This window comes from Eutrema salsugineum, unplaced genomic scaffold (assembly GCF_000478725.1).
Source record: "Eutrema salsugineum unplaced genomic scaffold, Eutsalg1_0 scaffold_2, whole genome shotgun sequence".
Lineage (NCBI taxonomy): Eukaryota > Viridiplantae > Streptophyta > Magnoliopsida > Brassicales > Brassicaceae > Eutrema > Eutrema salsugineum.
In genome coordinates this window covers 7,421,538-7,437,796 of record NW_006256829.1, presented here as the reverse complement: position 1 = coordinate 7,437,796, position 16,259 = coordinate 7,421,538, and the positions used below count along the sequence as shown (strand labels likewise).

The following is a 16,259-nucleotide window of genomic DNA, read 5'->3' as shown; positions in this document are numbered from 1 at the left end:
GTGGCAGTTTCACTCTGATTGGTTCCTTAAACGTCGGCCCACGTGGCATGCCACTTGTCACTAGGACCCTCTCTCTCTCTATATTACAGCAGCAAGTTGTACGATTGCCGTTCTGGTTAAGATACGTCACATCAATTCTCATCCCCACCTTCCATTATGGTTTTGTATTGCGGTGAAACAGATTTTCTTTTTTTTGTTCGGAAAAAACAAAAAGTGGTTAGAGATTAGTTTAATCCTTCTAAAATGTACTACGTTTAATCCTTCTAATATGTATAGTTATGCAGAAATTCAGTTTTAGTTTACATGAAATTAATTTTACCAGAATATATCGACACACCTAATAGTTGTTCATCGTAATATCTTCACATTAGTTAACACTAGCCAAGACACACAAAATTTATAACTCCGTATGTTTTTTTTTTTGTGACTCCGTATGTTAGAAGTTTCAAAGTGAATATACATACAAACCAAACAAAAAAAATCTACCGGTTGATAATATTTACATACCATGGTAATGGGAAATTTCAATAATTAAACTCTCTTCCTTTTTAAAGAAAACAATTTTATATTAGACTGGAACAACAGGTCGTGTATATAAAGTGATAGACGTCCATCGTAGAGAGTTGAGACAGAATAATAGATACTGCATTTCCTAGTAAGATTATTGATTATTTTTCATAAACTCATAGAAGGAACCAAAAATACTGTACACAAATTACCATTGGAAGATGAACATTCCAGTCTTATTAAATCGCCGTATAGCTATGCCTTTAAAATTAAACCAGCGAATTATTTCGGTTCGTTTAAGTTGAAATTTTGTAAACAGTATTTTAATATGTGAACAAATTAACCCATGACTGCTTACAGATTTGACGGAAACTGTTGTGACATTAAAACGAATGCTCTAATTCATACACACTAGGAATATACATGCACACATAGTTGTGACATATATACACTCAATTTGATTTTCTAAACCGAATGACGTTTATCACATGTCATCTTCGAACCAAATTAAGAATTCTTGATAAGTTTGATTCACGAAAGATGGATATGAGTCGTATGACATCATACTTGACATTAGAGAGAAAGTAACATTTGGTTTGTATATTTTGTCTTTGTATACAGCGGGTTAGCCACTACGAATGCTGAAGGGCTGCTATATGCATATGCATGCTGATGTGTGTAGCAGATTTCTTTTTTTTTTTATATACAAAAATCAGTGATCTGTAGCAGATTTATTTCTTGGTGAAAAGTTTCTTATAATTAAAGATTCGATTTGTGACTACCAAAATAATTATACTAACTTGTGCATTGGTGTGAATGGAATCCCACAGAAAAGGCTCTGATTGGTAGAATTGGTGGTCTTCCAACACAACTAAAACTAAAATCATTTGCATCTTTATCCACATATTCACATCACCCGTCTTATCTGCATTTTATCCCGTTTCTTTAATTTATTCTCGTTTTAAAACAAGTTTAGCATGTTATCAGATTCAGTTCCACTTTTTCTCAAATTTTAATTATGATTGGTTTTTGTTCTGATGTGTACTATTCTGGGGAAAAAAGTTACTGCTCATTTGAAATTACTCTTCTTTTAGCGGAGTATCTTTTTCTACTGTTCAAATATCACATGGTAAGATGTTTTCTTAAAACATAATTCACCATTGACGACCAAAGAAAAAGTAGAAATAAACTATTATGTATATCAGTACTTTTGTTTTGAAAACCATTCATAAATCTTTTTCGGAACTAATTGTTGAATTAAATATAATTATAATATATCACACTGAGAAAAAGTGAAAAACCCAACATAGATATGTTTTTGGTGTTACAAAAAAAATATATTTTTTATTTGAGTAAGAAGGAACTATACAACAGCGAGCAGAATCACGTTCCCATCCCTTTATATTTCGACTGCAGTTTTTTTTTTCTTTTAGTTAAATGAATGTTGATTCCAAAAAAACGTTTATTACGTCAAGTACATCTTTTTGAGATTTTAAATTAAGGCGATCTATTAATTAAAATTTAAAAGTAAATAAATACGAACGAAGCTGGGTGGTCCAAAGTTGGCAACTAAATGATAAACAGTGAGTCATGCATGCAGCACATGCATGCGATACTTCATAATTTACGATACCCCAATTATTTCCAAATTGAAAAGAGAAAAAGATGGAGATTATGGAATCTAGAGAAAGTTGATAAATAAATTTATGAGACTACATTTTGATCATATTTTGGTCCGGGACAACGTACACACACACAAAAAGAAACTGTAATGGAAAAAGTAGTTTCATTCATCTAAACTGAAACTTCATGTGGAGCAACCAAGAACGATTTAAGTTCAATAACTAAAGTTATCGCCACAATAAATATAGTGGAATATATTTGAAATCACAATTTAAAATTTACATTTAGAAGAGTATAGTTCTACGATCTAGTTACGGCCAGATCAATCGTCTATAATATTTCCGGACAAAATTAAATGGGCTAGATTAATTGAAGGGAGATGAATGGACAAGTTTGATACCCAACCAGGCCCTAACCACCACACTCGAGGCAGTAATTATTGACTCTCCCTTGCAAGTTTTACCCAACGACCACACTCCAAGCAGTAATTATTGACTCTCCCGTGCAAGTTTTACCCAACGACCACACTCCTTTTTGTCCCGAATATAACCATTGACTCTTTCTTTGCCCCCAATATATCCATTGACTCTTTCTTTGTCCCATACATACATGACCTGCACGCCGAGAGAATGATCTAAACTCAGATCTAGAGCATATCCTCATAAAATTCAATTATTTTACATCCAATCTGAATTATTAAACAATATTTTTAATTTGCTATATGTTAGTTTCAGTTTGTAGAACATTAGATTTTCATTATTAAAAAATAATTTTAATTTTTTAAAGGGCATAAATCTTACAAAATCAAAAGTTAAAACGTGTTTAATTACAATCACCCAAAATTTCCACAAATCAAAAGGGTATACAAAAAAATTGAATTTGTATAGGAAGTATAAACATGATAAACCTTAAGTTTGATTCAATTTTGTTTGACAACTTATAACATAACTAAATACATTGTGGATGCAAGATTTGAATATCCAAAGAGGGTTGGAAGAAAACCTAAAAATCCCAACCCAAAAACTAGATTGGACAACCCTACTTCTTAACTTCCCAAGATTGTTCATACATTAAATCTGAAAACAAAATCCAACACCAACATCCATGTTATATCTCTTCTAAACCGTTACATAATGAGTTCTCAGACAACCTTTCTACGATGATGACTGAATTTTGATACACATATTGGTGGGTTCAGTAGCGGAGCCTACGTCGGGTCGGTCGGAAAGATGGAGGCACACGTGGTGATATAAATAAAAATTGTGTCAAAGCTATTTATAAAACCAGAATTGTGCTCAGTTCAATGCTTTAAAATCACTGGTTTTCTTAGTGCAATATAGGATAAAAAATTTGCCTCCTCTAATTTCGTATTACAAAAGGAAACATCGCAAGACACCTTTCTACAAGGTCACAGCTAGAGATTATAAGGGAGTTGTCATGCAAATTGCAACAGAAGGGGACAGTTTCAGCATTTGTGGCCATGGTGATTGAGCGACTGAGAAGAAACGAGTAGATGAAGAGAAGAAGAGATGATGAGAACAGCTGTGAAGCAGTGGCTTAGTTGGAAGTGAGTTATCTGATCTAGTAGATTTTATGATGATTTTGCAGAAAATATTATTGTTGAATTTGGTAAAAAATATATAGTGTACTAATATTGATCTTGATAAAAACAATAGAGGGAGTATAAGTATGTATTAGTTGTGCGCGATTTGTATAGTTTTTTAGTTATTTATCTTATTAGTGAGACTTGGATTGTGGTAAAAACGTGTGATAAAGTTTTATTCTGGACAGTAAAAACTGAGAAGTTAATCGAAAAAGGGACTATATATACATCAGTGATGTAAAGAAAACGAAGAAAATGGATTATTATGGTATGAATAGAGTTAACTGTTGTAATAAAGAAATTACTTTCACTGTCACAGTCGTTTGGAGAAAAAACGCTGCCAAAGCGGAAATAAAGGAGAGACCAAATTGGGTAACAGTTGCCATACCTCTGTCCCTCACTCCCTCTTCAGAGTATTATTTATATAGAAGGCAAAATAATAATTTCACAATCACAAATCTCATTGAGCCGCAATTCTTTTAATTTGACTTCACCGGTGGCCCAAAATTTACTCCATTTTTTCAACCATATATATGTATTAATATTGAAAAAATAAATTACACGATCGATATAATTCACTCAGGATACACATAAACTTATTACCGAGTAAATTAAATTTCTTCAGAGTGAGACAGTCTCTCTCTCGGATTTTTAATTTGACCAACAATAAATTAACAATTTTCCGACGGATTATTTACTATTTGAGCAGTTAACGACTTAACGTGTGACAGTTATGTTAAAAGGGCGGTATTGAAATATAGTACTCAATAAAAGGGAAGGGAGAAGGATGATAGTTGAATAATTAGATAGAAACCTCGAATTTGGACTATTTTTTTTAAGGATTAATTTGGACTATTTCTGTGGGTATATATATCCACATTATTGCTTGCAGACACATTTTCACCATACCTTCTCCTTCTCTCATAGTCTGGTGATGTCATTATCTCAATGTCTTTAGTACATCACCTTTTTGTAAAATACATAACTGCTACTACAATTCGGATCCTGCATGCATTAACAAATAAATATAAAAAATAAAGACAAATAAATCTCAAACTGTTATTCGGGTACATTTGTGTAGTCGCTCAAGATTTTTTTTTTTTTTGACGAATAGACTTTTTTTTTTTTGACGAATAGATTTTCCTTAACGGCATCAATTAGAAATCGATCGATTTAAAACCACGGGTATAATTTCTATTCTTTCTTCCGTGGCTTTCATTTATGATATTCGGTTTACTTACGTATCTCCATTTACATGAATTTTAGTTTCCCTTAAACATTTGTACCTCATAATATCGAATATCATTCTTATAAGATCCTGGAGTTAGCAATGAATCTGACAAACTAAAGTTTCAGTTTTGTAGATGTTTGACAAGTTTTTGAAGCAGATGGCCTACAATTTTATAAGAAAATTTCAGTTTGAGTTTATGAATTAATTAGATAATATTGTTTCTTTATCGTCCACAACGTGTTTTCAAGAAATACAACATTGTCATCTTTTAGTTATCATCAGTTCTGTTACGATGTAGTGCAAATACTCTATTAATTTACATATATTTTGGTTATTTTAACGAGAATGAAAAACATTTGTGAAGTGTTAGAAAATGAACTAAACTGTTTACATTTGTATGAATGAAAAACATTTTTGAACTTACCAAAGACCATAGTAATATCTTGTCAGTAATTAGAATAAGACTTTGTCATAAGACTTTCCAAATATATAAAAAGAGAGCGGTAGAACATTTGCATCATATGAGTAGATTTACGAAAAGAAAAACAATATTTAAATGAGCATTTGCTGATCTTCATGTAGATAGGGACCCACTGTACTTGCAGACAAAGGCTTTAACAGAAGACTAGTATCATATGGATTCTCTTCTCTTAATTCCCCAAATACCCTCCTCTCTCTCTCTCTCTCTTGATGATATTTTGGAAATCCACTCGGGCCATTCCCAAAAAAGAAAGAACATTGCATAACCCTCATTATCCTTGTCCATTTAGAATTAGTCAAAACAAAAATCTTCGGTCTCGATAAGACACTTTTTCTTTTGTTGGACATCATCTTACTAAGATTATTATCTCTTCCAACATTTATATTATCCTATATTTCGTATTAATTTAGCATGTTTTGGCATTTTGCAGAGGATAAAATTTCAGAATTCTTTTTTAAAAATCAAGCACTTACATTGAAAAAAAACAAGCAATTACATAAAAAAAGAACAAGCACTTACATAAAAAAAAAACAAGCACTTACATTGGACCAGAAAAAGAAAGAAAAATTGATTCCCCAAATTTTTCTGTTGAGTAGGAGGACACTTTGGTCAATTACTGCCAAGTGCCAACCATCCAAGCAGAGACATTTACGGCAAAGTTTAATGAGAGAAGAAAAGATTTATATTTTGCCAAAATAGGAAAGAAGAAAAACAAACAACAAACAAAAAGATATGTCTCTCGTACGTAAAAAGAAAGAGTAAAAACTCTCTTTTCTTAATATTTTCATTTTTAACCCTGAAAAAGAGATGTCTACAATCTTGGGCTAGAGCAGAGTATTTATACCACCCACGAGCCTTTGCTTCTTCCTTCTTCTTCATCACCTCTTCTCTCTCTCTTTCTTTATTTCTGTTTTCTTTCCGGAGACATTTGTCTGATCTCATCATCATCAATCACAATTACTCAAACAAAGCCTTGAGAAAGAAAAGAAAAATAAAATGATCCAAGAGAAGAAACACCTAAGATTAGTGTCTTCATAGTAAATGTTAATGGTCAGATCAAACAAGCAAGAACCACGCGTCTCTGCTACTTACATCCGATCTCTCGTGAAGCAACAACTTGCTTCTTCCACCGCCAACACCATGACCACAACCACAGATACCAACGGCGGCAAAACGCAAACGCAAACGCAGACGCAGACGCACAAGAAACAAGTGAGAAGACGACTCCACACTAGCCGTCCTTACCAAGAACGCCTCCTCAACATGGCCGAAGCTCGTCGCGAAATCGTCACCGCCTTAAAACAACACCGCGCTTCCATGAGACAAGCCGCCATGATTCCACCGCCGCCTCCGCCGCCGCCGCAAAATCTGTTTTCTGCACCGCCTCCTCCTCCTCCTCCGGATCCATTTTCTTGGACGAATCCTCATCTCAATCTCCTCCTCCCGAATCAACCCTTAGGGCTAAACCTCAACTTCCAAGATTTCAACGACTTCATCCAAACCTCGTCAGCATCTTCTTCTTCATCATCATCATCAACATCATCGTCGTCTTCGAATTCATCATCTTCATCGATATTTACTACGAATCCGCATATCTACTCCTCCCCTTCACCTCCTCCTCCAACTTTTGCCGCCACTTCTGATTCGGTGGCTCAGCCGCGGAAACAGCTTATGGAACCGGAGAACGACGTGGTGACGTCAGGTTGGTGGTCAGAGCTCATGATGAAGACGGTGGAGCCGGAGATAATAAAGGCGGAGGATGAAGTCGTCGTAGTCGAAGATGACGTCTTCCCCAAGTTTAGTGACGTCATGGAATTTCCTTCGTGGTTAAACCAAACAGAGGAAGAATTATTTCATCCCTACAATCTCACTGATTACTCCTCCCCTCACAATCCTCCCTTGTCCTGGTAAGTACTATTTCTTTATTTTCTTTTCTTTTAAACTCAATTAATTAGATTAGAAAAAAAAAAGTATTTTCGATCTGTGTTCTTCTTCCGGAATCACCGTTTGCGGCGGCGAACATTGCGGCGGTTCTGCATAAACTTCAGTGGTTATTGAGCTGAGGCAGAACACAAAGCAGAAACCTTTATCCTTTAAAACAAAGGAGGAAAATCTCTTTTGATAATTAAATGAGAGACTAATTGATTAAAATACGAAGAAGAGTTTGTGAAATTTGTGGAATGAAAAGGATCCACATCGGTTTATTGCATGATCTGAAGCTGTCCAATTTTGTTTTTTTTTGGTCCAATGATAATATCGCCGACATCTATAAAACACTATCCTTACCCTTTTTTTTCCGAACTGTCCCTAAACGGTCTTGACGTCATCTCATAATTTTATATTATATATTTGTTGTATTATCATTGCTTGCCTTGTATAGATGTTGAAAAAAGAAAGAAAAAAAAAACATTGCTTGTATTATTTAACTTTGGTTTTGCTAGGCAACTTATTTTCTCTTTAACAAACGTTCGTGATTCTATATTAGTTTAGATTTTTGTGGTAAATGGTTTATCTAATGTTTCAATTGAATGTATGGTAATTTATATTACAGTATGGAGATTGGAGAAATTGAAGGCACGGATGGAGACGACTGGCTTGCTTGAACCACAAAGATTGATTACTGTTTTTTTTTTCAGACATGATGGATCAACTCTTTGGTTCTTTTCTTATTTTTCTTATTTATTTGTTTTCTTTCTAATTTTTTTTTTTTTGTTCGGAGGCATAAGAAGATATTTTGAATCTTTAAAATAACAACAAGCCTGCGGAGAGCAAGAAATGTTCGATTTGGCATAGTCACATGAATGAAATAAACTTATTTCGTTTTTTATTAATATTTTTGGTTATAGAATTAACCTTTAAAATACCTGAAATAAATAACATTTGCTAGAAAAATACCTGAACTATTTAGGCTCTCTAAAAAATACCTATTATATTTCAAAGTTTTATTTTGATACACAAACATTCAAAATTTGAAAGTTTAACACCATGATTTTGACACCGTTTAATTGTTAAATGGAAACTATAGAACGACGTTTAAATTTTAATCCCATGTGTTCTTACTAATCCAAACAGACATTATTGTCCATAATAAATCGATTTAAACATATATTAGTTTTTTCCCCAAGTCGAAGAACCCTAATTTCTATCTTCTCTATTTCATTTCTCTTCTCTTTCGATTTCCTCAGATAATTTGGGTTGATGACTATTTCATTTTAATAGTAATTGTATATGTGAACATGTTGGCTTTCTGCTAAAATTACTCTTCCAAAATGGAAATTTACATTAAAAATAATTGTATCATTGAAAAATATCATGCAACCCAAAACCAATTGATTCGACAATTGGTGCTTGGAAATTGAAAATCAATTTTAAGATTTCTTTTGATTTGGGGCAAAATAGATTTGGGAAAAACAACAGATGAGTAAGAGAGGGAAAGTGAAGAGACGATGGATAAGAGAGTGGAAGAAAGAGAGATTCTCACGTCTGTGAAGACATCGAGAAAGAAGAGAAGGAGAAGTGAAGAGAGAAGAGAGAAGAGAGAAGAGTGAAATTATGGTTTGTCGATTTAGGCAAAATTAATTTAGGGGTAATAATGTCTTTTCAGATACATCGTGTAAAAAATTAAACGGCGTTCTACGGTTTTCGGCTTACAATTAAACGGAGTCAAAATTGTGGTGTTAAACTTTCAAATTTTGAAAGTCTGTGTATTAAAATAGAACTTTGAAATATGTTAGGTATTTTTTGGAGAGCCTAAATAATTTAGGTATTTTTTAGAAAATGTTAATAACTTCAGGTATTTTAAAAAAAATTTCCTTTATTAAATTTAAATACTTCGTTTTTTTGTTTGTTTTGCTGATCATTGTTCTTTATTGTTATTCTCAATTTCTCATATATAGTTTTCACAATCTTGTCAAGGCTGTTACACTTTAGCTAAGTATTCTCAGAAAGGACTTATTTTCTTCTTTATCAGTTTCAATATTATTATTGTAAATATTTACGACAAAGTAGATTAAACAGATAAAAGTAGACCGGTTTCAGTTCACATACTCGGTACTGTGTCCAATCTAGACTTTCTTCTTCTGCAGTTTTGGAGATTGTTTGACTAGTAAAAATCATGAAGCTTGTGAATATAAAAATGCATAAGTTTACATAATAAAAGACAAAATTTCCAACTTTGCATGAGATTCTTTCTCAGCACATGATTTTGAGATCACTATAGTCTAAACTTTGCTGTTGACAAAAAAAAGGACTCTAAACTTCGCTATTATCATCATATGCACCACTCACTTCATCAACGTCCATCTCATCATCATCTTTCTCAAATCCAACACTCAAATCTTCATCTCCCGAACCACTTTCCAGCAATTCTCTCTCTTCCATGTACAAAGTATCACTATAAGTTGGAATATCTCTCTTCCTTCCTCTGTAACCCGTAAACCTCAGCAACTTCTCCTTCCAAAGTATCAAAGGACACTTCTCAATCAGTTCCGGCCCTTCGTAAGCTTCTGTCAAGAACACACTAAACCTCTTCCCTCTCTCAGAGACATAGAAGATACCACAATGCTTCAAGAAGATCCTCATCAGCTTCTGCGGCATCACAAACTCCCTCCTGAAATGGGTCAGATGATCCGTCACCAACCTCTTCTCGAGTGTAAAGCTAAGCAGTTCGTGCATAACCGCGATTGCCCGCTTATCGAATTCCTTTGAACCAGCTTCGAGTCCACGTGCATCGGCATAAGGAGACAGGTAAGATCGTTTCTGAAAATGTTCGATCTTCCCTCTATACCTGTACATTTTCTTGTATGACGGAGGAAACTTCATGGGAAAAGCCAGAGAAAGCATACCTGGCTTGTGATCGTTTGCCTCGGTTAATCCTAGAGTCTTTTTCTCCAACTCTGTGATAGCCCAAGCTGGATTCCATGAAACAAGCTCAAGATACTCGTCTCCATCCCCAAGTTTCACAACTTTAAAATGCTGAGGAAACTTGTGGACCCAATTTATCCTAAAATCAAGAGGCAGCCCAAAATCCCTCCGGAAATGAACGATCTTATCCAATGGAAGCTTTTTATCAACAGACATCATCAAACACCTGGTCACATGTTCTGCAGCCTTGTCTCCATTCTCCTCGAGCAACCTGTCATGCTCGTCCAACAAATCCTCTGCTTCTCTTGTCATTCCACACCACAAGACTGCCCTCTGATCCTTGTACAATTCGAACAATTTGGGAGACTTTCTGATGAAATCGCTGATCTTATGTGGTTTAGGCAAATTGATCTGCCGCCTGTACTGCTCCAAAGACCTGACAGTCATTATCATCTCTGGCTCACTCTTCAGCACCTCCATCAAGAATATTACTTTGGAAGCTATTTTCCATTTCTCTGTCGCTACTTCGAGCTCACGGATTCTCTTTTCCTTGCTCCTATCTTGAACACGCTTGCTGCTAGTCATTGACCTGATCCATACCCGCCCAAAAGGGGATTCTCCGGATAAAACGTTTCTTTCAGGCATTATCACAAACATGTTGTGGGCGTTTCCGTAGAATTGCAGCCAACATCGTAACCTTCCCATAAAAACCTCAGCTTTGAGCACCTGAACAATGTAAACAAGATACAACAAAATAGCAAATCCAATGAAAATCAATTTGTAAGACCCCAAGTTCTGAAAAAACAAGCCAAGTGCCACATGTTTGTATTGCAAAGAATAGGAATCATGCTCACTCTCTCGGCCGAGTAATTCGATAAATGGATCGATGATTACGAATTTACGATCAACGAGGAACTAGTTTCAGATTCCATGTGTGATAGAACATGTGCAAATTCGTCAATACCTCAAACTATACGGCGGAGAAAGATCAGAGTTTTTCGGCACGGCGGAGAGAAGAAAGATGGGCGGAAAGCCATGCGACTGTGGTTCGACGGCGACGAGAACAGCAGGCAGAGTGTTGTTGTGTTTCGTGTCTTCCTTTTGTTGTATATGGGCCCAATAAAGCCCATTCACTACTCTTATGGGCTTCTTTCCATTTTAGTTTTAAAAATTTCAGTCGTCGTATCCAGTATCCAGTCAAAAGCATATTTCTCGTGATCCTTAATTGTTTGTTTTGATGTCTGAGTGGAGTCATGTCCGAGAGATACAAGTTTAGAAACAACAACACGAACATCATCATGGATCGTGCGTTGGTGTTGCTCGTCAACGTCATTCACCGTTGATACGACCAACAGTGAAACCAATTATTTTTCGTATTTTTTTCCTCAATACAAGGGAAAATCTGTTTTTGGAAAGGCAAAAACCAAAACCTATTTGAAAAAAAAAAATTCACAAACAATCAGGTCTAGTATAATGTAGGTCCAGCGCAAAAAGGAGGAAAACCCCAAATTCTTTCAAGTGTAGCTTTCATAAAACGTGACACAATACTATGATAGGATGCTGACCAAACACATGTCTATCTATTAAATATAAATGATTTTAAGTAATTTATATATGGCAAAAGGACTCGAAATATACCAACCTATCCACTTAAAAATTTCATGCCTTTCACTTTTTTTTTTCTTTGCGTAGGCAGGAAAAAATAATCTAAAAGAGGGATACCGATTATACTAACACGGTAACACCATTTCAAAACCAATTAATTATAATTGCAGTTGTTTAGGTATCTCTTTCGAATTATTTTGCATCATTCATATTAGTCAAATCCTATTTACACTTGAACTATGTCAACTTAAAATCATTTTTTAACATTTTCACCAAAAAAAAAAACTTAAAATCATTTCAATGCTCATAAAAATTTCATTTTTAAAATCTATCGATAATTAGTAAATAATACCTGTTTGTTAACCATTTATACTTAATTGGGTGTTTTTATTACAATTTTCGATACAAATTTCAACCAACAAAAAGCAAAAACTAAGCTTTCGTAAAAAAAAATAGAGCAAAATGCCAAAATCTAAGCAAATACGGTGGCTGCCTCCCTCAAGATCGCATGTTTCGGATCTCTCAGTACGGTATTTCTGGTGTTAACAGTTTAACACAATTAATGTTTCGTGTCGATTGACTTATATGTATATAGTATATATGTATATCTCGTGAGACTAAAACTAGAAAACAAAAAGTTCAAATGAAAGTGGAGAAAGAGAGTAAAATAGAAGAAAAACAGAAACATTTGTAACATACATAAATTGGCGTCAACAACGGGTCGGAATAATTCAACGCAAAAAGAGAGTTAAGGTCTCCTGAATGGATTTAGTTTGTTTTATAAAAAATATTAGATCTTTCTTATTCCCACAAATTAGTTTCCTAAAAACTAGGAAAGTCCTTTTCATTTGTTTATAGATTTTAATATCTCTTTAAATTTACAAAATCTTTCCTGTTTTTTTTTTCATCATTAGAGTTTCTATGCAAAAACTAAAAACTGAAATAGCAACAACTAAAACCACAATGTAAAAACCAAACACTATAAACTCAGTTTTTTTTTATAAAAAAAAACTACATATTCATAGTCTAATATAACATGCTCGTATCTCCTCCTTTAAGCTATATAGTACATAATTGGATTAAAAGTCCAAAAATTGTTGGTTAGTGAAAATAGAAAAAAATAATAATAAAGAAAATTAAACACATGCTAAATTAGGGCACGTGTGGAAATAATAAAACATGACTGCGTCTTCATCAGCGCGTTTCCACGTAATCATTCACTTCAACGCGCAAACTACCTGCGACCTTCTTCTTCGTTCTTCTAATTCTCATAATCTACTTATCACATATAAATACACTAACAAAGCCGCCATTCTCACTATACTGTCAACTCCCAAAGACACCTGAATATTTATATAAAAAAACCCTAATTAATTAATAACCAAATTATTATAGACAGACAAACACTTATTATTCATCACTCCCTGCATTTGGTTTATTTATGGATGCTTCTTCGCAACGGAAATACACTGGTGTACGGAAGAGGAAGTGGGGAAAATGGGTGGCTGAGATTCGTCTCCCAAACAGCCGCGACAGGATCTGGCTCGGCTCCTTTGACTCCGCCGAGAAGGCCGCGCGTGCTTTCGACGCGGCTCTTTACTGTCTCCGCGGCCCCGGAGCTCGTTTCAACTTCCCGGAGAATCCGCCGGAGATTCCCGGCGGTCGTTCTCTGACGCCGCAGCAGATTCAGGTCGTAGCTAACCGTTTCGCCTGCGAGGAACCGTTACCACCACCGTCGCAACAACAAGAACCACCGTCTCCACGTGGCGATAAGACGGAGGAGGAAGGAGGAGGAATTTCGGCACGTGGGGAAATTAGTGGTGGTGGTGGTGGGCCGACGTTAGGACAAGTTGGGGAAGATAATAACCACGAGGTTTATAGCAATATTAGCAATAATACGACGACGTATAATTGGCCTTTAATGTGGGAGGAGAATCTTGTGGTTCCTACTACGTCGGATGAGTTTGCTGCTTTTTTCATGGACGACGATTCCACGAATTTGTATTTCCCGTCGACACAACAACAACAAGAACATGAGCTCTCGTCTGATTTTTACTACGATGGAGCATCTGTTGTTGAAGATGATTACTCTCACTACAGTATTAACCTTTGGAATTTCTGAGATCCTTATTTTTTTCACAAGCGATCTTGGACCAAATATTCCTCCATTACTGAAGGTGAATGAATCATTTAAGCTAGCCTCTTAGTTTCCTATAGTTTCCTATAGTAGACTAATCGCGAGTTTTCTTATTTTTTATTATTCTTTTATATATTAAATTTTACAACCAATTTCTTTCACATGTGCTTTGTATCTATGTGCTTTTACTGCTTTGTAGTACATGGCACATTACTTCCACTCTAGTTTTCTTTCTTTCTTTCTTTCTTTTCTAGGATTTGCTTGCAGTTTTTTGTGACAAGCCAATCTTGACCCCTATTTAGTTTGGTCTTAGATGGTTTTCAAAGTTTATACATAAGGAAAGTTCCATATTTTTTTTATATATATGTGTGTGTGCGCGCGTGTACTAGATGTATGTTCATTTTATTGTTATACTGTTATTGAATTTGACAACTAAATGACACTGGAAGCAAGCAATTATTATGATATATCAAGTGACAAAAATGTTCATTCAATAGTAAAATAAAAAGATAAGTCAAGAGAGCTAAATAGGTATCTTGGTTTTTCACTGTGTGTGAAAAAAATATTCTTTGGAGGAAATCATCATGAGGATCTATATATTGCAATTACAGGATTCACAACATCTGCCAAGTTAATATTAAATTATGTTTTGATCCCAACTTGGCAGATGTTGTGAATCCTGTATTTGCTTCCAATGTCATTAATGACAAATCGCTTACAACATTGTAATAAGTAATTTCTTATATTATTAGTGGCATGTTTTTCTCTATAACATTATAATATATGAGCTTCATTAATCTTACGTCACATTATTAGCTGCATATCTATTCTCTAAAAAAGCAGAGAATGACCAATAGTTTGTGTGGAACCCTTGGCATTTTTTTTTTGGTTGGAAAGACATCCAACAAATAATCTAAGCGCCAAGGTTTGGTCTTTGTGTGCTTCGCTAACAATAAGGGAACCGGAGATCTCAAAATTAGCACAATATGCAATGGGGTAATTGGTATCACAACTTTACTCAAGAAATATACCTTGGAGTTAAATGAAAAACTCTTACTCAAGAAATTTATCGGCAATAAATTACGCATACTATTGTCTTTAACGTTCATAACATTAGTGAGACTCATAAACAAAATTTGTCTAATCCATCTCATTCTACGTAACTCGCGAAACTGTTTTTTTGGCATGCTAAACTAGTCTTCTTTTGGAGTCTTTCTTACATATATAGGCTCCTTAATTTGTTTCCTTACCAGTCGTGAATGGTATTCATTCAGAGCATAGTGATATTATCTTCTTTACCTCCAACATGAACCGATCAACCACTTTAGTTTCTTTAGCACTTAATGAACCACTTAGTTTAGTATGAAAACATGAGAATATAAGTTCAAACTCACATCTAAATTCAAAAAACAAAAGAGAAGTACACTCATGATAGCAAAAAAAATTTGTCTTGATATTGAGAGACGAAAAAAAAAAGTTCAAAGAGCGCAAAATCTTCATTTTTTAATTCAATGATCAAGTTATTGTTAGACCAAAGTTGGGTTGGAATGTGTTTTTTTTTGGTGGGCCGATCTGCCGAATTGGGATCTGAGTTACATTTCATTGTCTTCTTGCTCCTTTAGTCTTGTTTTATGACCTCTTGCTGTTTTCAATTCTATTTCTCTGGTTTTTGAACTTAACCGTTTCATAATTTTCATTTTTTTTTTTTGTCAAGCTAACAAGTTTTTAGGTAGTTTTACATAATCTGTATTACCCCCACACTTTCATTCCTAATGATATTTACAGTTTAACGAAAAATTGGCTTCATGCGTGTACTTGATTTTTATTTTGGCATTAAGTTTTTACCTAGAAATAGAATAGTGGCCCTATAACAAACAACTACGGATGTAATTAATGTGGTGTTTTTAAGTTTTTACCTATCTTGTGGACCGTTTGTGATACATAAACGTGGGAGACATATATTTTGTATACTTCTTATTTTGTTGCCTATGAGAGATGAACATGCTTAGGCGTCCATAGAAAACAAATTTCTTTATCGATTAATTCAACAGAGGACACCATCAATTTAAAAGAATTAAATGTTCGTTTACAAGAAATATTCAACATTAAATTGACTAGCATGACAAGACAAAAATATGCAAGCTATTACTAAGCAGGAAAAAATTACAGGTTATAGCTTAGAAATCAATTTGACTACTAAAAGCAAGAT

General features: G+C 34.5%; 3 protein-coding genes across 5 annotated transcripts; 2 read left to right on the top strand and 1 right to left on the bottom strand.

Moving 5' to 3' along the window:
* The first annotated feature begins 6,107 nt into the window (after nucleotides 1-6,107).
* LOC18019295 (cyclin-dependent kinase 12) lies at nucleotides 6,108-8,247 on the top strand. Its single transcript, XM_006400640.2, has 2 exons — nucleotides 6,108-7,352; nucleotides 7,997-8,247. Exons 1-2 carry the CDS (start codon nucleotides 6,487-6,489, stop codon nucleotides 8,046-8,048), a joined length of 918 nt encoding a protein of 305 aa, XP_006400703.2. The 5' UTR covers nucleotides 6,108-6,486; the 3' UTR covers nucleotides 8,049-8,247.
* A 1,324-nt stretch (nucleotides 8,248-9,571) lies between these two features.
* LOC18017435 (protein WHAT'S THIS FACTOR 1 homolog) lies at nucleotides 9,572-11,388 on the bottom strand. 3 transcript variants are annotated; one of them, XM_024156275.1, is made up of 3 exons: nucleotides 11,273-11,388; nucleotides 10,290-11,034; nucleotides 9,572-10,157 (listed from the first exon to the last, which is right to left on the bottom strand). In XM_024156275.1, the coding sequence occupies exons 2-3, from the start codon at nucleotides 11,011-11,013 to the stop codon at nucleotides 9,697-9,699; spliced, it is 1,185 nt and encodes a 394-aa protein (XP_024012043.1). In that variant the 5' UTR covers nucleotides 11,014-11,034; nucleotides 11,273-11,388; the 3' UTR covers nucleotides 9,572-9,696. The 3 variants fall into 3 exon arrangements, with proteins under 3 accessions (XP_024012043.1, XP_024012042.1, XP_006400702.1); XM_024156274.1 differs by having other exon boundaries at nucleotides 9,572-11,034; XM_006400639.2 differs by having other exon boundaries at nucleotides 9,697-11,034; nucleotides 11,163-11,364.
* Nucleotides 11,389-13,283: 1,895 nt separating this feature from the next.
* On the top strand, nucleotides 13,284-14,339 carry LOC18017434 (ethylene-responsive transcription factor ERF016). The gene has a single exon (XM_006400638.2). The coding sequence runs from the start codon at nucleotides 13,355-13,357 to the stop codon at nucleotides 14,033-14,035; it is 681 nt and encodes a 226-aa protein (XP_006400701.1). The 5' UTR covers nucleotides 13,284-13,354; the 3' UTR covers nucleotides 14,036-14,339.
* Nucleotides 14,340-16,259: the final 1,920 nt, after the last annotated feature.